This window comes from Esox lucius, chromosome 19 (genome assembly GCF_011004845.1).
Source record: "Esox lucius isolate fEsoLuc1 chromosome 19, fEsoLuc1.pri, whole genome shotgun sequence".
Taxonomy (NCBI): Eukaryota; Metazoa; Chordata; class Actinopteri; order Esociformes; family Esocidae; genus Esox; species Esox lucius.
In genome coordinates this window covers 4,997,253-5,024,896 of record NC_047587.1, presented here as the reverse complement: position 1 = coordinate 5,024,896, position 27,644 = coordinate 4,997,253, and the positions used below count along the sequence as shown (strand labels likewise).

Sequence of the window (27,644 nt, the reverse complement as noted above, 5' to 3'; positions counted from 1 at the left end):
CTAGTTATTGCTGTGTTTGTATTAGTGTTTATTGGTGTGTTTTTGTGTTGGTCTCCTAAGATCTATGGAGCCAAAAAAAGAGCAGTGATATAAACACTCAGTCTAAAACTCCTCTGACAGCATCTCACATGAAGTGCTTAGATCAAATAACTGTAAGAAGAATCAGATTTGAAGCGGTGTTCCACCCCCAGAAAAACAAATCATCAAACTCCTTTCAATTTGGTCAAAGTCTGTGTTCTATCAGTGGGTGAAATAACCTTTTTTCCTCATAATTTAACTTCTAAGTGGTCTGTCTCTGAGATCCAAAATACATATTCTGGAAAGTAGTTATTCTGGAAAGTAGAGATGGGGGAGAACACATTGTCACATTTCAAAAAGCTTTTGAAACAACGTCCAGCACTCCAGATAACCAAATCAGCCTATGGATGATATGGGCATACTTTTACCGAACACATACATCCATCTAAATCATCATGACAAAGTGCTGTATATACAGGTATTTAGTTCAGAAGTCTACCAAGTATACATTGCAAGATTAAAAGATTAAAATACTTTCTTCCTCCAACTATCATGAAGCTGAGCAGTTTACATGGTTCTTCCTGTCTCAGTGCTGCTTTAATCTTGCAAAATGTGGCATTAGCCATATGATCAGCCATAACATTAGCCATATGATCAGCCATGACATTAGTCATATGATCAGCCATGATATTAGCCATATGATCAGCCATGACATTAGTCATATGATCAGCCATAACATTAGCCATATGATCAGCCATGACATTAGCCATATGATCAGCCATGATATTAGCCATATGATCAGCCATGACATTAGTCATATGATCAGCCATGATATTAGCCATATGATCAGCCATAACATTAGTCATATGATCAGCCATGATATTAGCCATATGATCAGCCATGACATTAGTCATATGATCAGCCATGATATTAGCCATATGATCAGCCATAACATTAGTCATATGATCAGCCATGATATTAGCCATATGAATATGGCTGTAAGTTGTGAGGTGGGGCCTCCATGGATCAGACCTGTTTGTCCAGCACATCCCACAGATGCTCGATTGGACTGAGATCTGGTGAATTGGGAGGCCAAGTCAACACCTTGAACTTGTTGTTGTGTTCCTCAAACCATTCCTGAACCATTGTTGCTTTGTGGCAGGGCGCATTATCCTGCTGGAAGAGGCCAATGCCCTCAGGGAATACCGTTGTCATGAAAGGGTGCACATGGTCTGTAACAATGCTCAGGTAGGTGGTACGTGTCAAAGTAACATCTACATGAATGGCAGGCCCAAGGTTTTCCAGCAGAACAATGCCCAAAGCGTCACACTGCCTCCACTGGCTTGCCTCCTTCCCATAGTGCATCCTGGTGCCATGTGTTCTCCAGATAAGCAACGCACACGCACCCAGCCATCCACGTGATGTAAAAGAAAGCATGATTTATCAGACCAGGCCACCATCTTCCATTGCGCCGTGGTCCAGTTATAATGCTCACGGGCCCATTGTAGGCGCTTTCGGCAGTGGACAGGGTATACTTTTACGGGCACCCTGACTGGTAAGCAGCTACACAGCCCCATACGCAACAAAATGTGATGCACTGTGTGTTCTGACACCTTTCTATCAGTACCCGAATTAACTTGTTCAGTAATTTGAGCTACAGTAGCTTGTCTTTTGGATCGGACCACACGGGCCAGCCTTCACTCCCCACGTGCATCAGTGAGCTTTGGCCGCCCATGACCCTGTCACCAGTTCACCGCTTTTCCTTCCTTGGACCACTTTTGATAGGTACTGACCACTGCAGACCGGGAACACCTCACAAGGGCTACAGTTTTGGAGATGCTCTGACCCAGTCGTCTAGCCATGGCTTCTAACACATCGATTTTGAGGACAGAATGTTAACTTGCTGCCTAATATATCCCACCCACTGACAGGTGCCATGATAACGAGATGATCAGTGTTATTCATTTCACCTGTCCGTGGTCATACACGCTATGGCTGATCAGTGTATTATCATGTTTACTTTTTCTTCTTAGCCACTGAGGAGAAAAGGTACATTCAACCGTCCAACCACCCTGTCAAGAAAACTTTGCAAGTGTGGGTTTGGTTGTCCCCAAAGATCTCTTACCACAACCATGAAATGCAGAACAGCGGCACATCATATACAGTGTCAGCGTTATTTAACACTCATAGAAATGTGTGGTTTTGCGCGGATTAGCTCCTCAACTCTTCATGTGCAAAGCCATACATAGTAACTGTAGGTGGATCTGATTAAAAGGGATGTTCATTATCTCACAGAAACCAGTGTCTGCTGAATGGCTATAATGACATTTTATGTGCTGAATTGGATAGTGTCGTGTGATCTGTCCTCCCTGTTTCCCTGCAGGGACGTGTGTTGTTTCTGCCTGCTGATAATCCTCAGCTTGGGAAGTTACAGTAGCTATATAAAGCTGCTAAGTGGCTTGCTTGTAAAAAAAAGTTTTCTCAAGTGCTCTACTCAGGCTGCCCACGAGGTGCAGGTGTGTGTGTGTGTATGTGCGTGTGTGTGTGCAATGCCCAGTGGGGAAGACTAAGAGAACCAAACAGTACACATAAACAGCGTAGCCCAAAGGGACCAGACAAGCCCAACATCTTGACTAGACCAGGGACAATGTGTTTCCAAACGCTGTAAAATAAATGTAGACATCTTGTATATGTTAATCAGTTCATTAATCCACACTGCTCATGCGTCCACATGCAACCACATATTGCCGTCTTCATTGGTCAGTGGCATTGCACAAAACACTGCATGAAAAAACCTTCACACACCAGTGAGGACATGACCTGTGAACAGTGCACAACACATAGCAGCATACAAACGCCACGAAGAAAAAAGTGTTAAGACACACCAACTAATTAAATGTTATTCACTTACATGCATCCCACACTGAATTCCCTGCTGCTTATTTGAGCCTTTTGCGGGATAATAAAATATGCAGCAAATATTTGAATTGGCTACCAAATGAAATAAATTGGCTCTGCAAGCAGAAATACCCCATGATGCATTGGAGACCTTTCAAGCTCGATTTTCAGCAGTCGTTGGGTTTCAAGTAAATTACAACACAGCAGGGAAGATATTAACTAAATGTTTGCAGTGTTAAAGGGGCCCTATTTTAAATCCCGACACAGTTAGCCTGAAGCACTGTGTCTGCAATAGTCAGCACAGGATCCACTTACCAGGAGCTCAGAGGGCTGAAATCTATTGACTGGAAGATTCTTCCCCTGCACACTCTGTACTCTACTGGATCAAGTCTTCTGAAGTTCGGACACACACAGATGTTCACAGACGCCCAGTCGTTAACCGTAACCAGGAGCACATGAACAAACGTACACGCTCGCTCAAACCCGCGTGAACAGTGGTGAAGGAACAATGTATGCAGATTCACACCGTTACACAGTCACACAAAGAAACGCACATAATTAAGGCACGCGTATGAACTCAAAACGCCCTGCATATACAAATGTAAAACAAGCTGGGGTCCAGTCCCCTTGTGGTTCTTGACAGAGCAGCCAAGGAAGGAAGGGAAAACTGTAGACTGGGGCTGGGATTTCGTTTTTTGGAGCAGCCTTTTGAGGAGCCTATATCAAACAAGCTCCGTAAAATCAACCCAGTGCGGAGAACACTGGCGGTCGGAAAAGCAGAATCCAAACAAGTGTAATTCAACTTAGTAGGAAATCAACTAAATGTTAAATCATAAGACAAGATCAAAGTGCATCAGTAATACGTATTTTCCTTCAACTGCTTCCAGTGCCCAGTCCGTGTGCGCTTTGCTTGCCTACCACTTTGACAGTGCAGCTATTAGAAATCATGCTAATGTGATGAATCTCTTCTAGTAGATAATAAGGCTTTCCTAACAATTATGTCAGTTGAGTGGTACCTATAAAGCAGCCAATGGAAAGATAGAGTGGTTTTAGATTTACATTTGAGTCAGGTAGCAGACGTATCCAGAGTGACTAACTGTTAGTGTTCATCCTAATAGCTATGTGGGACAAGCCCACACCCAAGTTACAGTAACTAGTTTCAGCAAAGTCAGTGCTAAATGTGGGAAAACACGTAGAATGCAGGCATTTGTTTATGAATGGCAACATTTGGGGGTTTAAAGAAACTTAAAAAAAAAAAAGAAGGTTTCAGATGTAGCTTCAAGAGGAATATGGTTCCACTATTGGGGTGCCAGGACAGAGAACAGTTTGGCCGGGTTTACCAGGACATGCTGTCAAATGGGTTGAAACAGCAGACCACCGAGGACAGAATAAAGAGCTTGGGTAGGGAAGTAGGATTTGAGCATAGCCTGAAAGTAGGGCGGGGAGTTCTCCTTGGTAAGGCAAGTGGAGTGGCATTGTAGCGAACCTGAGCTTCGACTAGAAGCCAGTAGATTGTGTGGAGGAGGGGTGATATGGAAGAACTCAGGAAGGTTAAACACCAGGGAAGCACTGACGTTGCTGTGATTTGACGGCCAAATCAGGGAGCCCAACTAAGAGTGATTTTCAATAGTCCCGACAGCAGATGACGAGTGCCTGGATTAAGACCTGCACTGCCACCTGTGTGGTAAGGACATACCCAACAGATGTGGTGAAGCATAAACCTGCAGGAGAGAGTCACTCATTTGACGATTGTGAAGAGTGACAAGGATTTGTCAAGGGTCACTCCAAGGTTATTTGAACCCTAGGAGGAGGACAACTTGGCGTTGTCAAGTTTGATAGAGTGGTCTTGGAGCGGACAGGTCTTCTCCTAGAGGAGGAGCAGCTCTGTCTTGTCATATATCACAACCATCAATCTGGTGGTGTCCATGTGTGCTCTGAAAGGTGCCTTATTTAAGATTCTTACTGGACTACTTGTATGAATATAAGCATATATTACACCTGCTGTTAATGTTTTAACTTAATGTTTTAAATATTCTTCCTACAAAAATTTGTGCTTGAGATTTAAATGTTCCGTCCATTTGTTTGCATTGAGGTGTAGTCTTTTGATACTTGTGTTAGACACTCGTAGTACTACGCCCCCACCATAAACTAGCAAATACTACTCCGAAGAGAAGACGTTGTGTTATTGTTTAAAATCAGTCTTACAGTATTAACATTTGAGGCAGAATTGTACGCATTAAATTAAATGCGTACAATAAATAAAACATTTTAATAAAAATGTATTTGTCTTCACTGAGACCTCAAATGTTACAGTATGTCCTGTTGTGGTCTAAGTATGGCTGTGAACTTGGAACAACCTAGTTTATTGTTACTGTTATTTAAATAAATAGTTAATTAGACAAAAAATATATTAAATGGCCCTAACAAACAACTAAAACCAATATGAAATGCTGTGAAATATACATAATTAATTTATATACATTTAAATTGAATTGCCTGAAAAGCAAATGTTTTGATAATATTGTGAACATTATTGTGTCTGCATGTTTTTTTATTATACTGTGATATATTTATCATAACACCCAGTCCTACTTGAGACTGAATAACACTAAAAAGTGAAATATGTTTAAAAAAAGGATAAAAAAAGACAAACATGAAACTGTTCAAAAGAGTAGAACATGTTATTGTAGACTGATTGTTCCTGATTGTTTCCAGGGACCAACTGGCTCTGGAGACAGTATATGTACATAGCTCTGTTAAAAAGAAAACAATCATTTTACATACCCTAGTCTCCCCTGTGACTACAATATCCTCTATAAGAGACTAATGAAAGTAACACATAGGCCTCATGCTGCGCTCCCTATGGGGCTGTACTTATTGTGTTGTGTGTTGACAGGAGAATGGACACCACCAGTAAGAAGAGAATAGCACTCCTCTGTCAGGCTCTTCCATTTCTCCAGCTGTTACCACTACAGCGGTGTGCATTGGGAACAGAAGGTAGTTCATAAACACTATTCAACTCTAAGAAAAGACTCAGGGAACCACTTCACATCGGGGATCCGGCAGAGGGTTGATGCAATAAGGAAGTCATCTCCTTCTTTCTCTGTCTATAGTTTTTCTCCATTCCCCTCCTCCCTCTCTCTCTCTCTCCCTCTCTCCATATCTCCAGGTGTCTATCCACCTCTCTAACCAGGAGCAGGGGTATAGTTCATAAAGCAGAATTATTTTGGTCATTCGTCTCAATCTGTGGCTATCTGTTGTGTTAGAGGCTTTCTATGCTGTGTGTGGAGGGATGGACTGATCATTTTAGTGCCGTGACGGAGAGGGTAGGTAGCTATAGGGGTAATGATGAGTATAGGGTGGAACCGGAGGCCCCACTCAAATGTGTTCTCAGACCTAGAATGGGTTCATAATGAAGAGCAATGAGACTGCTCTAAAAGTCACTTTGGCTCTGCCTCAACCAGACTAAGGTAACACAACACAACAGGGGCTGGTTAGCATTAATTGCGTAACTGTGTTAGCAAGTCATGTACAGAGCCAGTACACACGCTAGTTTCGCTTTTAACTAACCAACACAACTGGTGTTAGCTGGAATGCTCTACCTCTACCACACCAAAACAAAATAATAATATGAATTAGGTAGGTTCATATACACTGCTCAAAAAAATGTATGGAACATGTAGTCATTACAGTAGAACACCAAGTAAATTAAACTTCAGGGACATCAGTCTGTCCAGTTAGGAATCATAAGCAATTGTGAATCAATGTCACCTGTTTTGGTACAAATGAAAGTAACAACAGATGCACTGGAGAGGCAACAGCAAGACAACCCCCACAAAGGGAATGGTTTTGCAGGTGGTGGCCACAGACAATTGCTCTCTCCTTGTCCTTCCTGACTGATTCATCTCTAGTTTTGCATTTTGCAAACTGTCAGAAACCGTCTCCTGAAGTCCTCCAGGGACCTGTGCTCACAGCTCTGAATCGTGAAGCTCAATTGGCATTCGCCAGAGAACAGGATTGGTGGGTCCACTGCTGGCGCCCCGTTCTCCTCACAGATGAGAGCAGGTTCCCACTGAGCACACATGACAGACGAGTCTGGAGATGCCGTGGTGAACATTATGCTTCCTGCAACATCGTCCAGCATGACAGCATGGCGGTGGGTCAGTAATGGTCTGGGGAGGGATATCCGTAGAGGGTCGCACAGACCTCCACATGCTAGCCAACGGTATCCTGACTGCTGTTAGGTACCGGGATGAAATCCTCAGACCCATCATCAGACCTTATGCTGGTGCAGGACAATTCCCAGCCTCATGTGGCCAGAGTGTGTAGGCAGTTCCTGGATGATTAAGGCATTGATGTCATTGACTGGCCCTCATGTTCCCCAGACCTGAATCCAATTGAGAACCTCTGGGATGTATCGGTGCATCTGACACCACCAAGTAGCACCACAGACTGTCCAGGAGCTCATTGATGCCCTGATCCAGGTCTGGGAGGAGATCCCCCAGGACACCATCCGCCGTCTTATCAGGAGCATGCCCAGACGTTGTCTGGAGTGTATAGATAGGGGTCATACACACTACTGAGTCACATGAGGAGTTGCCTGTGATTTCAACTATTTACTTTGACTTTGGGTGTGAGTTTGAATCCAGCCCTCTCTCGGTTGGTGATTTTGGCTTCCACTGACCGTTGTCACGTCATTTTGTTCTCAACAGATTACACAACGTACAGTAAAGATTTTGATCTTTAAAGTATTTTGTTAATCGAGAACGATGTGTGATTTAAGTGTTCCCTTCATTTCTTTGAGCAGTGTAGTTTTTTTCTCCTTTCGTAAAATGCACAAACTGTATTATATGCATGATTATTATAAACAATGTTCGGCATTTACACTCTGGGAGAGTGGATGCTTGTTATGGCAACCCTGGAGCAATTACTATCAACAGCCTTGCTAGAGGGCAGAACAACCATATGCTGTATTTCACCTTGTCAGGTCAGGGATTTGATCTAGCAATCTTTCAGTCACTAGCCATATTCTGTCAATCTCCAGGCTATCAGGTGTTGAGTGAACACTAATGCTGTCTTGTCACTTTGTTAGTCGTTGTGCGTTTTACCTGTGTAGTCACAGCTGACGGCACAATGCTTCAGAGGACAAAAGTGTTCATGATAGTTGGTCTGCCAATTAAAGTTAACAGATGAAGGCTGAAACTTTAGGTCTTTCTGTATTGTTAGCAGTGCATTCTGTTCACGTCCAATCGTAAGCCAATGTGGGTTTTTGTTTATTGTTTGCAGTACACATCAATGGTGAATCTTTCAAGGCACATTTTGTAGTTGCTGGTGAATTTTCCCTCATTTCCTGGTTGCTAAAATTCTACATAGTTCAGTCAATTTCTATTCAAGTGAGAAAACAATAACTAAATAGTCTAGGAAATTTTAAATAATTTTAAATAACTTTTTGAAAGTAAAACTTGAGAGGATAAGAGGAAGGAAAGGTTAGTTTGAATGCTGTGTTGCTGTGATTAAGCTAATTTCTGTAAAAAGGGAGCTAACTGGGGATATTCCCCTAAACATGTTCAGCCTGACAAACAATATTTAGGAAAACCGATAACCTTTTAACCAGGTAACATTTATATTGTGCCTATTCCTGACACCCAGCTAGATAATTAATTCAATTAATCAGTAGTAGCGTTACATGGTCACATCATTACAGAAAAGGTTGGAATACATACCAATTGAATAGGTTTTGCTTCATACTGTATTTCCAGATCCGTATTCCTGTGATATTGAGACAATCTCAGGTAAAAGGTTGTAATATGGTTACGGGTTCACCTGCCTCACCTAAAACACATTCCAATGGGAAGTTACTATAGACCACAGAGTAGTACTGTAGCTGGACAATGAACAGCACTAGTAAAATGTTCACTTGAATGGGTAAGTGTGTCCAAAACTTTGACTGGTACTGTAAATGATCAATAGACTCTATGATTTAAACATTTTTTTTCCGGGCGACCTAAATATTGATTCGCTGTCAAAAAGCTGTCCCCTCCAGATCATAACCACAGCTTTCAATCTGTTACAAGTCTTAAGTCGAAATGCAAGGGTATTTACGAAGTTTCGCACTACTTTATTAATGCTGGAGAAATTTGCTCTAGTGAGAAAGTGAGAAAGGCTGCCATGTGTGGAAATGTTTTGGTGTAGTTACGACTGCTAAAACTAAGATGCCAAATGGCTGTGTGAAATGTGGACTCGTTCTGCGATGTCGAAGAATGACAGTAGGAGAACTGACCCCCTCTTTTCTGTGCCCAATTGACCGAAGTTGTAACCCTGTGTACTGCAGTGTAAACTTATGACTGTTGTGTTATGTTAGTTAAAATGAAGAGACAAGTCAGTCATTGAACTTGTACTGCTGCCCAGTGCCCCGATTCTTTTAGCAAAGTTTGGATTATTGAACCGTTGTTGTTGCCCAAGTTCAACGTGTGAAGTTTGGACTTCTTATGAAAGGTACAGTAGACATAAGACAGGTTTATTAACTGACTGCTTAGGCTGAGGCCTCCACAAATAGTAACCTATTTGAGCCATATTACACAGTGTGTAAATATGTCTGGTTATGAAAAATAGTATAGTGAAGCCAAATCAACAACGTGTAGGCTTATAATAATAGTAATCATTGAATAATTATCAAAGAAAATTGACTGCAAATGAAAGAAATACTCCATTCTCAAAATTAAATAAATAAAAAAAACTTGGAAGGAAAATTGTTGCACAAAATAATCATCAGTTAGCTTTACAAAATACTATTTACCTATTCAACCCGCTCATATAAGCTTCAAAGGTTTCAAATGCTGACAAAAAAACAGACATCTGGCAATGAATCAATGGTGGGATTTTAGAAGGACTAAAATGGGCCGCGCCCCTAATGAGTCTGATCATCTGATGCATCTTAACGATGTAGCAGAGCTCACGCATCATACCGAATGGATCATGTCTGTGCCTCGGTCCGTAGGTGATAATAGAAGTACAGTTCTCAGCGCAGTTTAGAGGTCTACAACAATTAGCTGAAATACCTAATATTGGTATTCCTTTCTTTTTCGGGCATGTGCTTGGACCTACAGTTCCTTTTTCCAGTATTCTGTTGTTTTAATGACAGTACAGCTGGATGGAGGGGCTAGTGAGACATGCACAAGGACACTGGAAGGAAGGGCACATTCAAATGGCCAAAACCGGCGCTAGAACTCCCATGGTATGGTCTGAAACCAAACAGGCGCAATCAGACCAGGGTGTATAGGGCCTCTACTTAATGGGCTTGAGTACCACTTGGGCTTAGTATGTGTGTGTGTGTGGCTCTTAGACTGGACCAAATTGTCAGTGTGCAAATGGATAAATAAATGTTTCTTTCATCGAAGTAATTTCGTTTGTTAAAACGGCTGTTGTTGTATACGGTCCCTTTTCACATACATGTTTGTGCATTTGAATGAGAGGTTTAATATCATTTGTTTTAATGGGACTCAAAGTAAAATGAATTGAGCCCCCCAAGGATATAAAATTCTCCCTCAGGTATGTCATCCTGTAACTGGGCCTGATTGCAGTCGTTGAATCTAAAGGTGCCACAACTAGCTGCTGAGTGTGAGGGGAGAATTACTTTTCCACACAGGGGCATTGGATGTTGCAAACTTTATATATTAAATACATTAAATAAGTATCTAAATGCTGCACTATTTGTTCAGTCAGGTTCCCTTTATCAATATTTAGGTTGAAGATCTGTAAACGGTATAATCAAAGTAAAAAAAGAGGGCACAGTTCTTCACGGCACGGTATGTGACCAATCTTTTCACTGGTCTGTGAAATTATTTCAGCTCTCTACTTGTTAAACGACTTGAAATGCATGATAGCCACGCATTTATGGGGCCTGCCAAAGGATTAATTCAATTTCCCTTTCAAATACGCTCATTATCAAACACACTTTAATCCTACTGAGGGAAACGGTGAGACTGGGCAACGCTATGCGTTCAAAATGGCACCCTGTTCCCCTAAGTAAGTCCATAGGCTGGCGTTTGGGATTCGCTCTGTGACTTCACCTTTGACTGACGTACGTACAGACGCCACACTAGTGGAGTGCCCTCAGAACTCCATCGCTCTCACTCCTCCCTCTGCTTTGCCACGGTGACCGCCGTCCCTCCGTCCCTCTTTCTATTTCCCAGTTTGGTGGTGATTGATGTGGGCATCCAGGGGGTCCCGTCATCTCCCCAGCCCAAAGAGGACAGGGCCACGCTACACCCATGCAGGCTTAATGGAAAACAGCATGCGCGTACTGTACGGCAGAGGCAGCGTTAATCCATCACCAAAAGCCGAATCTAGGCCGATGCTGCTTTACAGTGCCACTGAGAGAGATTCTAGGAAGGACCATTTGTTATTAGGCACACTGACATTTTGTATAGGGACTAAATGTAGTCCAGCCTGGCATGGTATATTGTGATATTATAACGCCGAATGGATCGGAATGTAAGTACACATAACTACTGTGTCTGAGCTGTGAATTAATTCCCTGTCTCACCCTTGTCAACCCCACACAAAGCTTAAAGGTGTGTGTGTGTGTGTGTGTGTGCACACGCATGCACACACCAGCCATACACACACACACACACACACACACACACGCACACACACTGTGCACAGAAATTAAGACAGCAGCGTGTGTAGAAGCGTTGTAAATGGGCAAAGGAGAGAGGATAAAGCTCTCATGTTGTGAGTATAATCCAGTGAGCAGCCAGGGCTGCGGACCCTTCTCTCCCCTCACACATCCAAATCTGCATTAGCAGGAAACCAGCAAGATTAAAGAAGATCACTGCTCATCACCCGATGGGAGAGAGAGGACGAAGTATCAGCAGCCCACATTAAACACCCGGAATCACTCGCTCATATGATTATATTAGTGTGGCAGAAGTGACATATTAAAAACAGAAATCTATGATTATCTCATATTTACATGGTAAATATGAATAATAATGGGGTTTAATTCCCCAAATCTGTGATTATCCTATAGTTTAGAGTGTAATGTTGATGCTTTAACGTGGGGGGGTTTGGTGGTTTAACATGTAAATTCATGATTATCTGGTACTCACGTCAATTTCAATACGCGAAAGAATAATTATGACTAGACGTGTGATTATTTCATGAAGTACCATGAAATGCTTTTCAGACTTTTCACAGACGCAGTCAATGTTATGCACCCCGAGAATCCATCATGAGCAACTTAACACACATTCTTGCAATTAATGATTAAAACCGCGTGATTACAATGCAAACGCTCTAGCCTCCTAGGGACCAAAGGGCACAAGCAATTAAACTTTGCAAATCTTGTGAAATAGTCACGACGCAGAACATTTAAATCCTCTCAGCACGGTTGACGCTTGTAAATGTAATGGTTTCCGCGCTGAGCCTCACTTCAGTGTAGGTGGCTATTGTGTGTTGGGGCTTTAGTACCGCGGACATTGAGGGCACAACGGAATTACGGACGCATAAAGTGTGAGTGTCTCTCAGATCTTCAACCAAATGCATATGGCGCATGTACCCCCCCCCCACCCCACCCCCCCCCCCCCCCCCCCACCACCACCCCACCCCACCCCCCCCCCCCCCCACCCCACGGGAAGCCAAGCCCTACTAATGATTCCACCAACATGGCCAGCTCATCCTCCTCCTTAGCCTATCAGACTGTGGAGGCCATTATGTTATTAGTGCATGGAATTAAGCCCCACCCCACTATACTGACCATAGAAATAGGAACACAAAAGGAGTTTCTTAGAGAACAACGGTGACTTGGCAGTCGGATCACGCTGTAAGAACGCTGTAGACACACACAGTCAAGCTGGAATCAAAGCACAGCGAGGAGGCAGCTCGACCACAAACGCGCAAATCATAACAAAGGCTTAGGATGTGCTCCAAATGCAATGAGAACACAACAAATAGGAGAGTTAGCAGTCAGCAGTACGGGACTGCCTCTAGAGTGGGTAGACTACATCGCCATGATCTCTCTCCTTTCATCTCTGTCTTCTTCTCTCTGGGCACGCACACACACACACACATACACACACACACTTAAGTGCACACGTATATACACACCCACACACACACCACAGGGTAGCACACACTGTGTGTGCTACACAATGTATCCACACGTCAGATGGCATGTATGTAGTGGAATTCAAAGAAACCATGCAGCTATGAGGTGAGAATAACATGGTTTTACAGTAACGTCGTCTTATACAAACTGTAAAAAGTTCCCAGGATGTTTGTTGTACTTTGATCCATCTGGAAATCTCTTTCATTAATCTTCAAACTGTCATTTCATCTTTTGTCAGCAAGCCCCTTACAACACAACACTTTACACAATTACAGCAATTATGTTTATTTGATGGAACTGAAGTTCCTGTCGAAACATTTCGCTAAAACAACTGTAGTCATGTCATCTTTACGCTGCAACATCTCTTCTTTGGCAGTGTAAAGTTGTTCCCAAACAGGGAAAGTTCCAGAGCCAGTCTCTATACCCTGTGTTTAGGTTTCTATCTTGGGGGAGGACAGTTGAACATAACTGTTGTCCTGCACAGTTAATTGGACCTCAGGGTACAAAAGATAAAGAGAAGCAACACTGTACAGACAAAAAAACTCAGAGCAGACAGTCCTCCTAGGTTGGTCATTGTCTAAGTGCCAACACCAATTTTCTAGGCTCTGTCTGGTCTGTTCTGAAAAGCCTGACTCTGATTCATTAGATGTTCCCATCTCTGGTCCTCTCAATCACAGTCCCCAATCACAGCCCTAACTCTCAGCCAATCTGGGGCAGACCATTCCGAACACATAAATAGTGTTTAAAGTGATGTTGGTAACTGGAACATATCAGAAGCTTGCCGGCTTCAATCAATAGCTGCAAATCAATTGTGGCCCACAAAAGAACTGCTAACTGGGTGATTGTGTGGAGCATGTAGAGGTGACACCGAGGCGCAATCCAACCTTAGTAAACGTAGATGTTTCTGGTATGACCACTTGAACATTAGATGAACTAAACAACAGACATGATCTAATGCCGACCGAGGCCAAATACACACACCAACCATAAACAACATAAGTGCATCCCTTTCGTGATAATTGTGATTGTAACTCAAAAGTCCAAAGTGTCTCTACACTCGCAGTGCTCAGCGACCAGCTCATACATCCATAATTACAGTACAAGATGTTTCCCCAGGGGTCCAGTGGTCTCTGCATAATCCCCAAGCACAGAACCGAAGCAAAGGAAAGCACAGGACTATATAGAGCCATGATAACATGGAATTCTCTTCATCTGAAGTAACTCAAGCAAAGCGGTAAAATCAAATAGAACAAAAAAGATAACGCCTCACTGCAAAGCAGGAAGTGCGAAGACGCACACACAAACACACACGCGTTAATAGAAACCAGCAAACACACACTCCGCATACACAAACGACTATTTCTTAGTTGTATTGCTTTTATTTTACATTTCTGCATTTGTTGTGTGATATTTTTACCGTGTATTATTCTTGCCTGTCATGTCTAGTTAAGTGTATGTAAATTGTAACATTATATTTGCCAGTAATGTATTTTCTGTTGAGTTTCAGACCCCTGGCGGAGTGGCTGTCGTCATGGAATCAGCTAATGGGGATCCAAATAAATAAATAAATAGTTTAAACGTAATGGCACCTCTGCTGGTCGTGACTGAGGACCCGGTATTCGTTTATCACCCAGCGTGGTGCACGGTCGTGGAGACGTGAAGTTGGGCCTTTGGAATCCTCTTAGGTGGAGGAAAGAGAAAGAGGTGGAGGAAGAGGAGATAGACGAGGAGGAGCGACAGGCCCCCTGACTGCCAGGTCTGTGGTAATGGACATAAATAATGCAACCTCCGCGTCCCGACAAACCCTCTGCCCTGGACCAGTCCTCACGGCATTAGGCTACACCTCTCTTTTCTCCTGGGAGTCAGGGGAACGCTGGAACAGCCCTGTGTTGAACAGTGGAGGAGACAGCACCACAGAGAAGCATGTTCCCCTGACACAGCCGGACGGCGGGTGCTTCCCCAATGTCAACCTACCCCCTATATAGTGCAGTCCATCGAAGCCCCTGGGGTGCAGTGCAGGAGGCCATGGGAAGAAGTGCAGGAGGCCATGGGATGAAGTGCAGGAGGCCATGGGATGAAGTGCAGGAGGCCATGGGATGAAGTGCAGGAGGCCATGGGATGAAGTGCAGGAGGCCATGGGATGAAGTGCAGTAAGCCATGGGATGAAGTGCAGGAGGCCATGGGATGAAGTGCAGTAAGCCATGGGATGAAGTGCAGTAAGCCTTGGGATGAAGTGCAGGAGGCCATGGGATGAAGTGCAGTAAGCCATGGGATGAAGGGCAGGAGGACATGGGATGAAGTGCAGTAAGCCATGGGATGAAGTGCAGGAAGCCATGGGATGAAGTGCAGTAAGCCATGGGATGAAGTGCAGGAGGCCATGGGATGAAGTGCAGTAAGCCATGGGATGAAGTGCAGTAAGCCATGGGATGAAGTGCAGGAGGCCATGGGATGAAGTGCAGTAAGCCTTGGGATGAAGTGCAGGAGGCCATGGGATGAAGTGCAGGAGGCCATGGGAAGAAGTGCAGGAGGAACCTGATTGTGTGGAACCTGGCATGCAGATTGGCATGTATTGACAATGTTTTTTTAAGGGTCCTTTTTTTGCATTTGTTAAAATACAGGACTTACCACATAAAAGTAAGAATAAACCACACACACACACGAACACACACACACACACTGGTCTGCACATAACAGTGTACGCATTTACACAAGCAAGCACATTAAACATGCATGCACAAATGCCCACACACAGCTGGAGTTTCTTTACAAATTGAATAAATGCAGACATGGCATCGGGAGATTGTTTTCAGTATTAAATATATAGCCCCAGAGTCACAAATTACACATGAAATAAGATCAGGTCTCATCCCAATTCATTTCCCATCACAGGGGGACTACGGAAATGTATTAGTTGGGGAAGAAGCAGCAGGAAATGGGGACATTTGATTAAAGACAGCATGAGGCAACTAGAAAAGAGACTGACTAGAACCAGTGAGCCGGAGTTCTCTAAGGCTGAGCTCAATGTGTTTCCTATCAAACATTAAGGAGTGCTGATCTAGGATACTCTGTCCACATCATTTTATTCCCTATAATCTAGAAATTGACCTTAATTCAGCCTGCCTACTGTGAGATGATTTATACGTACCACGACCCCAGCTATTTACCACTGGCTGAGACACTCCACTCCAAACCACCTCCCTGCCACCAGATCTAAAAAGGGCAAGGGGAATCACTCCCATTCACTCTCCAAGGACTCATCTGTTTGCTCGCTCTGTACTTCTCTAATCTACTACTTCCAGTACAGATTCCAGCATGGGACAGGACAAAGTTGCAGTCAAAGACAATCACCTAATGCTAATACTGTACTTTCTGTACTAATGAAGACAAGTAACGAAGCTGGTGGCCTTAGGGAATAAGGTAAAACGAAATCTTCCACACAGCCGGGCTATAGGAACCTTCCCTCTGTCTTTTATTAACACAATACCTCACCAGTGGTTATCAGGATTTATTCAAATGATTTTCCTGCTGATTCCACAGTGGCAGTTGGACAGGTAAGAGAGAGAAACGTGGACACCTATCCACTTCTGGATCCCACAGGATCCACTTCTGGATCCCACAGGATTCACTTCTGGATCCCACAGAGCTTCCTGTGGGAACATGTTGAATTCAGTCCTTTTCGTATTCATGTGATCCTACATGCTAAAGCTGCCCATTTCTGTACGTAGACATTTGAAAAACAAATGTGCTGTATAGCATACTCCCAAGTGAAGGATTTTGGGTGCAGAAAACACTAAAAGAAAAATCCAGAAGAAAATGTGTTTGAACACAAACAGGGGAGCATATCTTTTAAAGGATAAAGAGAAAAAGAAAAAAGAGCAATCCTCAAAGATGTTGATAGGACTGCCTGGCAAGCTACTCATAAGATACGGCAAATCTTTAATCAGACAGAGACAAGTTGGCAGATAAAGCATCCTCATGTCACAACATCAATATAGGAGCATTAAGTTCTCAAGAAAGAATGAATTGTGGATTGCTTTTCTCAGAAAATGTAATGCTGCAAAATACCTGCATTCCTATGAAATATGATTTCGAAAATCTATTTTTCTGTTATTATTATCCGATACTTACTGTAAATAGACAAAAAACAATAAAACAATGAAACCCTGCTGCCTATCAAACAGGCCATTCAAACAAAATTCCAAGAAGACTGTGTTGAAAATCCCCACTGAGAACTGGGCACACTGGAAAAATGGCACTAGCTAAAACCAAAACAAATAATTGGCCCCTGTGCCCTTGGTAAAGGCCCACACTCTGGAAGCCAATGGCAATTCTTCCACAATGTACCTCACAAAAGAACAGAGAAACTACGACATGAAAGCCAAATAACTGGCCACTAAGTAAGGTTCCAGCATTCTTTCTGCAGGGGGTCCATCTCTAAGGAACTGAATACTCTGCGCCCCACACAACAACTATTAACACAATTACACTACAGTGTTTCACGTGGTTTATCTTACCCTAAAATAATTACAGAGGTTCTTTCCGGAGTGTGGCCCGGCTACCCCAAATCCCTGGGAGTGAGTGAATGTGAGGGAGATTAAAAGTTTAATGCCAGCAGATGAGAAGAGACAGAGAGAGAGTCACACTGGATGTTCATTGCAAAAGGATTAATGTTAGAAAAAACTTCACAGCTGAGCCCGCCATGTAGCCAGTATGCAGTGTGTCTACGGGGGTCATGACTGCCAGATGACTAAAGTCTGAAATCAATTAATATCCAACTGTTATTTGGCCCTGATTAAAATAGTTGTTAAAATATAACAGCTGTCAGAGGTAACACCAGCAAAGATTCATAATACCACCATTCAAGCTTGTCATAATGTGATATCCCTGCGCACCTGTTGAATTGCGATATGGGTGCTACTCTATTAGCTCTTGCTGGACTACATGCTACTGTAAGGGACGGGGACTGCGGGGAGGATTTAGATTCAGCTTTCCACATGTTCCTAAAAATGTGCGCTATTAAAGCGACAAATCATGCATGCGTAATATACTGTGTTATTCATTAAACGAAGGTGTCACCGTTGTTCACACGTTGCGCAAGACGGATAAGGATGCAGCTTTAGCACATACCTCGTTGATCTTGTATTCTAACAGTGATTTCCACGAACGGTTCGGTCTCCCTGTCCAGGCGCCTGGCTATCACGACATCTCCACTCTCTTTGCCCACGCTGAGTGGGGTGACATCCGTCTCCGGGTAAACCAGTTCATAGGAGGCTAACTGAAACCTGGCCGGACTGAGATTTATAATCACAGAACCAATGCTTGCATCTTCGGAGACATTGAGGAAGACCATGCCACCGGAGTCCAACAATGCCCTTTGCATCCGCACTGCCCTCCCCAGGCTGCCCAACTCCCTTGTCTGGCCTGAGCGGAATGGGCACCATTGTCGTGGGGTAACCGTGACCTCAACACCTTTACTGATTCTGCAGGGCCAACCGTGATCTTTGGCAAAAGCATAGAATTTAATTGTAGAAGACGGATGCCCTAGTATTGAATCCAGCAGTAAAACTTCGCCAGTTTTCGGTACCACGTAGAAACTGCCGTTTTTAGGAACGGAGAAGTATGTCAACTCTGCGTTCTTTCCACTGTCGGCGTCAAGTGCCCGCAACTTGTGTACGACGGACCGGAGTGGAGTCGCATCATTCAAAGTTAATTTCAAGTCTGCATTGCGAAATGTGGGTTCATGGTCGTTGATGTCCAAAACGTCCACTTTCACCGATGCAACCTCTAAGACTACACGATCTGGTGACAGACAGGTTGGGCAGCATAAACCTATACTCAGTTTGTATTCAGAGCGTTCTTCCCGGTCCAAAATCTTGGAAGTTTTAAGAAATATAAGTCCCCTTTTGTGGTGGGAAAAGACGTGAAAATCTTCGCTGCCATTCCCAGATAGTTTCAAGTGCATTCCCGATTTTGGACACCATTTTTGCGCGTTGATGCGCTTCACAGGAATGCTTAATCCATTCACTTTTGATGCCGTCGGCGAGTTTTCAAATACATGCCCGTGAAAGAAAGGCAGTCGATCATCGGTTTTGAATCCCAAAACAAACGTTAGACAAAAGGAAAGTAAAATACCCCAAATCATGGTGGAGTCAAGTTGTACCACCGAGGGGTTCAGGAGTTAAAATGTGTGACAGCAAATCATTGAAAGACAAAAATAAAATGTCCACGTCTGGTAAAATCAAAAAGCTGTGACATATTTGTCCAGTGTCTCCATGAATTGACCTGGGTCTGCTGAACTTTCACCTCAGTATCCGGGTAGATGTGTCTATTTTCTGTCGTTATTCTATTCAGGACTACGCGCGGTCCACCGCTGCAGGCAGTTACTGGCAGTTCGCTACCAGCAGCGTTCAGCCCGGCGGTGCTGGACAGCGCCATCGTGGGGGCGTGGCGCACGGGGACGGAATCCTCGGAGAATCCCAACCCACGTGACCGCCTGGAGGCTCCTTGGGTTCTGGCATAAAACGCAGCTCCAATGAGGTCAAGATGTCTGCGACCATATAAACCACTTGTACAACTATTCCGTAGTCGGAGTTATTGATCCCTTTACACCTAAGCCTTAGGGGAGTCAATCCAGGCAGTGAGGGGGCTTTCTCCTGGCACAAAGTCAATTCCAACGGAGAAATGGAATAAGAAAAGCTAGGAATATGACAAATGGTAGAGACGATACAACAACACAGCATAATAGCAAATGGAGAGTAAACGTTGGGATGCAGCAAATGAAAACCAAAACGTGAAAAGGGGGCTTTGCATGGTGTTTATGTTCCTGTGCTGCCTGTGTTCAGCTTTTTACCCAGGCAAGTGTACACAGACATTCCAAAACACCCAAAATGTTTATCTATACACAGGCACAGACACACACGCGCACACACACACACACACTCACACATCCTCAAAGCAATGTAATGGCTCTTCTACTCCTACATGAACTTTGACCATTAACATTTTTATATAAAGCATGTGGGAAATATCTTTGAATATGTCCATACATACATACCTATACGTACATACATGCCCATATATATATAAATATATACTAATTTTACCAGGTACATGACATCACATTCTTATGCAATGTCCTGGGAACAATTAGGATTACTAATTGAAGGGCACAGTACAACATGTTTTTCCCTTTGCTGCCTCTAGGATTCAACCAAGCAACTTCCTGGGTTATCGGTCAGATGCAATAACTAGGCTAGCCTGCCTTACCCAACATATACAGTATAATGATGTAGATAAGAGAGTGACAGTTTAGTGGAGACTGGGTACCCTGGTGTCCTCCATAACAGAGATGACGTGAATGCTGTCTATTGAAGTGTGTCTCCATTCCTCCCAACTACAGATTTAAAAACGTTGGATTAGTGTCAGCACTGGATGGAAGGCATATTTCAACTTAGTCATGACAGGAAGTGAAGTGCGCAGATGGACATTCTGGGAAAACGGTCATGGGTTTTTCACGTGACAAGCAGATATTTTCAAAGAGGATCCTTCTCCATCCTAATGAGATGTATAGCTCATGTTTATCTCTGTTTTAGGTAATTATGAACACTCTATGAACGCATATTGTCCCTATATTAACATCACCGGCTACAACAGAGAACTTAACATGTAAGAAATCCATATTCATAATGATGAATGTCATTAAAGTTAATTACACACAAAATTGTAATGTATCATATTACATTATGAATGCACTACTGCAACTGTCAGTATGAGAGACGACACGAGCACGCCCCAACCCGCACCCCCAGGGGGTGAGGGGTTCTGAGCGTCTGTGAGGGGGCCGAGATTCTGCCTGCAGGGATCAAACACACACACACACACAAAACAACAAACCTGCAATTAATACAAAATCTGTGAGAAACCTTTCATCATCCTTCTCAGAACAGAAATAACAGAGAGCCCAAGGGTGGCGGGGGGGAATAACCAGCCCACAGCCAGCCTTATCCAGCTTCAAGCTTAATGAATAATTGACCAAATCCATTCCCTTTACTCAAGCAGAAGCAGCTTTAGCTTCGAAAAGGCAAAGGTTGAAAAGGTTGAAGTGAAAGAGAGAAATGGAGACAGTGAGAGATGGAGAGAGGGACAGTGAGAGGGACGGGGACCGATGCCCCTGACCTGCGGAGTGTCCACTTTTATTGCCAGACTGGAACAATAAAGGAACGGGAGAAAGAGGCCAACCAAGGATTACTGGCATTGTGTTCTGAAGGTTAACTGTCTTCAGAAAAAATAAAATAAAAAAGACAACAAAAGAATACGGACAGAGGAATGAACCAAGGAACCAATGAATAAATGAAACCCTAAGAAGAGAATGACTTAAGTATCAGAACAATTCTTACTGCTGAGTTACATTTCTAACTGCCCAGTCCATCCCACAACCCCCTCCACCAACTGCCCAGTGGAGTGTCACACTCAGGGAGGCACGGTTTCATCCATAGAGTAGGGCATGTGGCACCACACTGAGTGGTATTCCTGTCCACATTATGCATCAGATTATTCTTCCTCAACAAAAGCCTGGGGCAGCTACTGTAGCTCTAAAGAAGCTGTATATGTAGACATTTCAAATATTGTTAATTGGCCCATAGCTGTAAGATATCCTCAAGCAACTATCTTGTGAACTACTTCAGCTATACTGTAATGGTGTAGAAAGTATCACTTTCCATTACAAATTAACTGTAAAAAGATACAAATTAGTTATACAACAAGGAGAATAGTCAAACTTCAGTTCAGTCTTTTAGGTTTGTCAATGATCATAGGAGGTTCACATACGGTATCATCTTATGTAAAATAGTATCAAACTAGGAACAGATCTAGATGAGTTGCTGTTGGTTGTTTTCCATTGTGCGTGTGTGTGTGTGTATTTCTCACTTTCCTCCCCCTCAAACACAACTAGTCACAAAGGAAGCTCAGAGAATAGTACAGGGTTATGTCATTGTAAAAGATCAATAATAAGCACATTGTCTACCTAATAGGCTGGTTCTAACTAACAAAGACATACAAGCCAGTCTGGTGCCATTAGAGTCTCTTGTGAAGCTCAGGAGAGGTTCTAATCGGGATAGCCTGATTAGGAGAGCTTCAGTCTCAGACTCTCAGCTAAGTGATTACACTCACAAAGAATCATTGATTTAAAAGAGACTTTGTTGCCGCTCTTACAGAATCATGCCATTCTATTAGTTCACTAAATTAGTTCCCAACTATAAGAGAAGTTGAGAGATGATTCAGTCATTAAAAATGAAAGAAAAAGAAAATCAGTTCTTAGCTAAGATGTCTCTTTCAGATAAATAAAAATTGAGATCTGGGAATTAAAAAATGATGTCCTAGTCAGACTACAAAGCATTGGAGAGGTTCAAGAATATAGAATTGGATGAAATAATTCCCTGCAATTTCCATTCATTCTTAACATGTCCAGGTCATTAGGATCCTACAATGTTCTGTTGAATTATTCATTCTCTGGATGAAGGTAGGAGTAACTGACTAAGAATTTACTTGTTAAATAAGAATCTTCGTGTTACTCCAGTAGCTTAGTTGTGAAAGTGGTGTTCATGTGCCAAACTTTTGTAGATGTTAAGACGTGAAAAGTATGCAATACATAATTGCATAGTACACAAATTTGGTGTGCTTAAGATCCCTGAACACCTTTGAGCCTCCACGTCTGGTGAAAATCTACACACCCACTGCAGAGGTTTGCTGTTTTAAAATTACATCTACACCAGCTGCCCAAAATCTGAATCATTACTAAATTAAAAACAAAGATGTCTTGATTGCCTGCCATCACGCCGTTAGAGTTGCTAGTCGAAAGAAGCACCTTGGCTGCAGTTACAGCTCTAAATCATTTTGAAAAATATTCTACCAACTCGGCACCCTCTGGTTAGGATTGAAATCACCTACTGGAAAGCCAATCCGATGTGTCCTTGGAATTATGACGTGTGAAAACTAATACTATCACGGTTTGGTGGGTGATTATACAGTTCGAAGTGGTTTAAAAATAAAAATAAACATTTCAAAAGCAGTTAGGTCTCCAAACAGGACATTTATTTACGTGATGACAGATGGTATATTAAATGTTTTGTAATTCGGTCCAGTACAGTTCAACTAATAAATACGATTAGATCGCCACTAATCTGCCATCCTTTCTATATAACCAAATCATACCGCATTAAGAGAAGATGCACATTCATTGGTGTCGTCCAATGTTGAATACTGCATGGATCAGTATAGTGGCATTGTTTCTTCCCCCGTCAGACAACTGACAACCGTGGCAGCAAGTGGACATTTATACTGGGCATGTCAAGCACACACTTTTTCTGATACAGGTTACATTGCTTCATCTTGCTGGCTGTCCTCTTTCTCTGGTCATTGGTTTCGGAAAGACTGGTGGGTGAAGTGGATAGGAAGTTACGAATGTTGCGTGGCGGGTACTTTCGGTCGTGATAGTTTTTTTTCCACCTGGTTTTAATTTTTTTCTGTTTTAAAAGCCTAGGTAAAACAAATACAAAATAAGTGTAAGCGATATTACAATTATTTTATTACATATGACTAATAAAAAAAATATGAAACAAGATATTAAGCTACTTTCCTGATGAATGTCGTCAAGCAAGTATAGTCCATAGTCCAATTCGGTTGAGTCGGTTGTACTCTTGTACTCATTTGGTCGTGTCACCAAACAGATCAATGGTCTCTGCCGCCACCATGAGGGTAGTCAACATACGGCAGCCAATCTTATTATCAGTTTTTCAGTCTCGGAGCGATGTCAGAGAGCGCTGACCTGTAGCTTGTAAGCCTATTACACATTTCAGTTTTCGGAACAATAGCAGATTCAAAAAAGATTTTGTCTCTACTCCACACAGCTACGGTAAATAATCAGTTCCTCGGTCACTGGATTTCGGCATGTCATTTACGAGGACAGCTATGCTTATAGGCAAAGGGATACCACAATATGTTTTTTAATAGGAAAAATGCTATGGAATATGTTTTTTTAACTAGAAATGCTATTGAATAAATCATTAAATGGAAAAAGCTATTTTAAGTAGGTGTGTCATATCAGATCTCATAGACACCAAACACAGAAAAGGTTGGTTTATTTGCAGAATATATTGGTAGTACAGTACAGCAATAGAAACACTGCCATATTGCGCCCATTTCACATGATTTTGACATTTCTCTGATATGTGACATACACAATCGGTGTTCAGCTTGTGATACAAAACAATGTATTCAGACAGGATCCCAGACCGACATGACCTCATCAGCTTTCAGACCTCCCGACTGGCTGTGTTAATAGAGTTTGATACAGAGTTCACATGTAGGGACCTCCTGGGTCCGTGTAGGGACCTCCTGGGTCCGTGTAGGGACCTCCTGGGTCCGTGTAGGGACCTCCTGGGTCCGCGCTCCTAAAGCTTCTCGGAACAGGACTATGATGACTCATTAAAGACGCCAGAACGGCAGGCCTTGATCCCAGAGTCTGGAGGCCGAGGGGCGATGCACCAGGAGACAGAAGGAATAAACAGCCACTAAGTCCACGAACAGACAACATGGGAAATTTGAATACTACAGAAAAACAGATTTGGTAAGCCATTCATTCAAATTCCTGACTTTAGTCCAACCGGCCAACCAAGGCCATTAACATGGACACTGTCCCTTCCATCCTATCGTGTATCGTGTGCGAGGGTCCGCTCATTATGTGTCAACGGCGCTGTCAGCCCAGTTCAGAGGTCTGTGGAGTCACTACCGCGGTGCCCTGGACGCTGCTGTAATGTCCTGCAGTATCCTGGGCGCCGATCTGTCGTTGGAGACCACCTTGCGGAGCCTCACGCCGCTCCGTATGGACACCAGCATGTCCACCCCTCCCCGGGGCTCGGGGGACGCACACGGCGGGTGTTGGGGCGAAGAGCTGACCCCCGCTGGGTTCACCGGCAGGGAGCGCAGCGTGGGGAAAGGGAAGTGACCCTCTCCCAGGGCACGGGCACTGGCGGCCAGCTCTCCAATCTGCTCCACCAGGCTGTGGCGGTTGGCAGCCAGCTGGGGATCCTCCTCTTGGCCGAGGCCAGCCATGCCGGGGGGTTGCTGGGCATACGCGCCCCGGTCCAGCCCCCCTCCGGAGCCCCAGGTGGTGGTGTCGGGCAGGCTCAGCCGCTTGGGGGAGGCCCTGAGGTACTCCAGGGCACCGGGCGGAGACTCTTCTCCGTACAGGTAGCCTTGGCTGCCGACGGGCTGTTGGTTGGGGCTGGGGGGGCATGCAGCGGAATAGCCCGGAGAGTCTGGGACGGTGGGGGTCTTGACTGGGACGATGGGCGGGCGGATGGGGAGGGGCCCCGTGGTGGACGGTGTGCGTCTCACCCCTGATTTGGATGAGGGGGTTCGGCGTATAGTCGCCGTTCCGGAGGTTATGGCTCCACGAACGCCGTTGTGTCCCCCGTCACGACCAGCCCCGCCACTTGCTCTATACGTGCCCCCGGGGGGGCTGGCGCCGGCGGGAAGCCCGGCAGTGCTGGCCGGCCTCTTGGTCTGGATCATACGCCGGTAGTTCTGGGCGATGTTGCTGTGGCGGGGTACCGTGGAGGACTTGTCAAAGTCAGTCTCCCTGCTGTTGTCAACGTCCCCGTTCAGAGAGTAGCACTCATAATCAGAACCTGAGGAGGGAGGAAACAAGGTTAGACTGATCAGATGAAGGGATGAGGCACTGTCACCTGATGAGGGTTTGGGAGGGATTGTGTTGAGGCAAGTTGCAGATTGAATAATGTGTAATTCGGAGAGTAAATACATCTAGTTTACTATGATTGAGTAACTACCCAGTAAATACATCTAGTTTACTATGATACAGTAACTACACAGTAAATACATCTAGTTTACTATGATAGAGTAACTACACAGTAAATACATCTAGTTTACTATGATACAGTAACTACACAGTAAATACATCTAGTTTACTATGATAGAGTAACTACACAGTAAATACATCTAGTTTACTATGATAGAGTAACTACACAGTAAATACATCTAGTTTACTATGATACAGTAACTACACAGTAAATACATCTAGTTTACTATGATAGAGTAACTACACAGTAAATACCTCTAGTTTACTATGATACAGTAACTACACAGTAAATCCATCTAGTTTACTATGATACAGTAACTACACAGTAAATACATCTAGTTTACTATGATAGAGTAACTACACAGTAAATACATCTAGTTTACTATGATAGAGTAACTACACAGTAAATACATCTAGTTTACTATGATACAGTAACTACACAGTAAATACATCTAGTTTACTATGATAGAGTAACTACACAGTAAATACCTCTAGTTTACTATGATACAGTAACTACACAGTAAATCCATCTAGTTTACTATGATACAGTAACTACACAGTAACTACATCTAGTTTACTATGATAAAGTAACTACACAGGAACAATGTCCATGTTTTTAGATTGCATTAGTTTATGTGACACAGTAATTTGTGACAGCAACATGCTGAGATGTTCAAACATGGTTCCACCTTCACCTGACCGACTTGACCGCTGGTCCTCTGAACATACAGATGAGCAATGTTGAATAAGGTACAGTTGTGCTCAAAAGTTTGCATTCCCTTGGTATTGGTAATATATGTACCATTTGTAAAGAAAACATGAATGAGCAGGCATAACACGTCTTTTATTTCATATGGGATTCACATTCAACTGTTTCAACATAACAGAATGGCACAATCATATAACAAAACATTGCAACAAAGAAAAAAATGAACTGACCCCTAAAGTCTGCATACCCATAGTTCTTAATACTGTGTATCGCCTCCCTTTAGCATCAAGGACAGCTTTAAGTCTTTTGTAATAGTTGTCGAAGAGTTCTCGAATTCTAGCAGGTGGTATAGCTGCCCATTCGTCATGGCAAAATCCTTCCAGGTCATGCAAAGTCTTTGGTCATCTTGCATGAACTGCATGTTTGAGATCTCCCCAGAGTGGCTTGAGGATATTAAGGTCAGGACACTGTGATGGCCACTCCAGAACCTTTATCATTTTCTGCTGTAACAACTGGAGTGTCAACTTGGCCTTGTGCTTAGGATCATTGTCGTGCTGGAAAGTCCAAGAGCGTCCCATGCGCAGCTTTCGTGCAGAAGAATTCAAATTGTCAGCCAGTATTTTCTGATAGCATGCTGCATTCAACTTGCCATCAATTTTAACAAGATTCCCCGTACCTTTAGAGCTCACACACCCCCAAAACATCAGTGAGCCACTACCATGCTTCACAGAGGGGATGGTATTCTGTTCACTATAGGCCTTGTTGGCCCCTCTCCAAACATAACGCTTATTGTTGTGACCATAAAGTTCTATTTTGGTCTTGTCACTCCAAATTACAGTGTGCCAGAAGCTGTGAGGCATGTCAAGGTGTCAAGGTTGTCGGGCATATTGTAACCAGGCTTTTTTGTGACATTGGCACAGTAAAGCCTTCTTTCTGGCTACTCGACCATGCAGCTCATTTTTGTTCAAGTATCGTCGAATTGTGCTGCTTGAAACAACCACACCGTCTTTTTCCAGAGCAGCCTTATTTCTCCT

The 27,644-nt window shown here is 43.4% G+C and overlaps 2 protein-coding genes across 9 annotated transcripts in view; both read right to left on the bottom strand.

Annotated features, from left to right (window-relative positions):
• Window positions 1-18,377, bottom strand: part of LOC105018145 (neural-cadherin) — a 97,881-nt gene extending 79,504 nt beyond the window's left edge. The window contains exons 1-2 of the mRNA XM_013138773.3: window positions 18,155-18,377; window positions 17,156-17,197 (exon numbers count right to left, since the gene is read on the bottom strand). Coding sequence (XP_012994227.3) covers window positions 17,156-17,197; window positions 18,155-18,377 — 265 coding nt within the window. The remainder of the gene's footprint in view (window positions 1-17,155; window positions 17,198-18,154) is intronic.
• Window positions 18,378-24,145: 5,768 nt separating this feature from the next.
• Window positions 24,146-27,644, bottom strand: part of mtss1la (MTSS I-BAR domain containing 2a) — a 30,286-nt gene continuing 26,787 nt past the window's right edge. For 7 of the 8 annotated variants that reach the window (XM_010883356.3, XM_010883360.3, XM_010883358.3 and 4 more), the window contains one exon: window positions 24,146-25,713. In XM_010883356.3, coding sequence (XP_010881658.2) covers window positions 24,809-25,713 — 905 coding nt within the window. In that variant the 3' untranslated portion in view covers window positions 24,146-24,808. The remainder of the gene's footprint in view (window positions 25,714-27,644) is intronic. The other variant, XR_004574808.1, reaches the window with a different exon arrangement.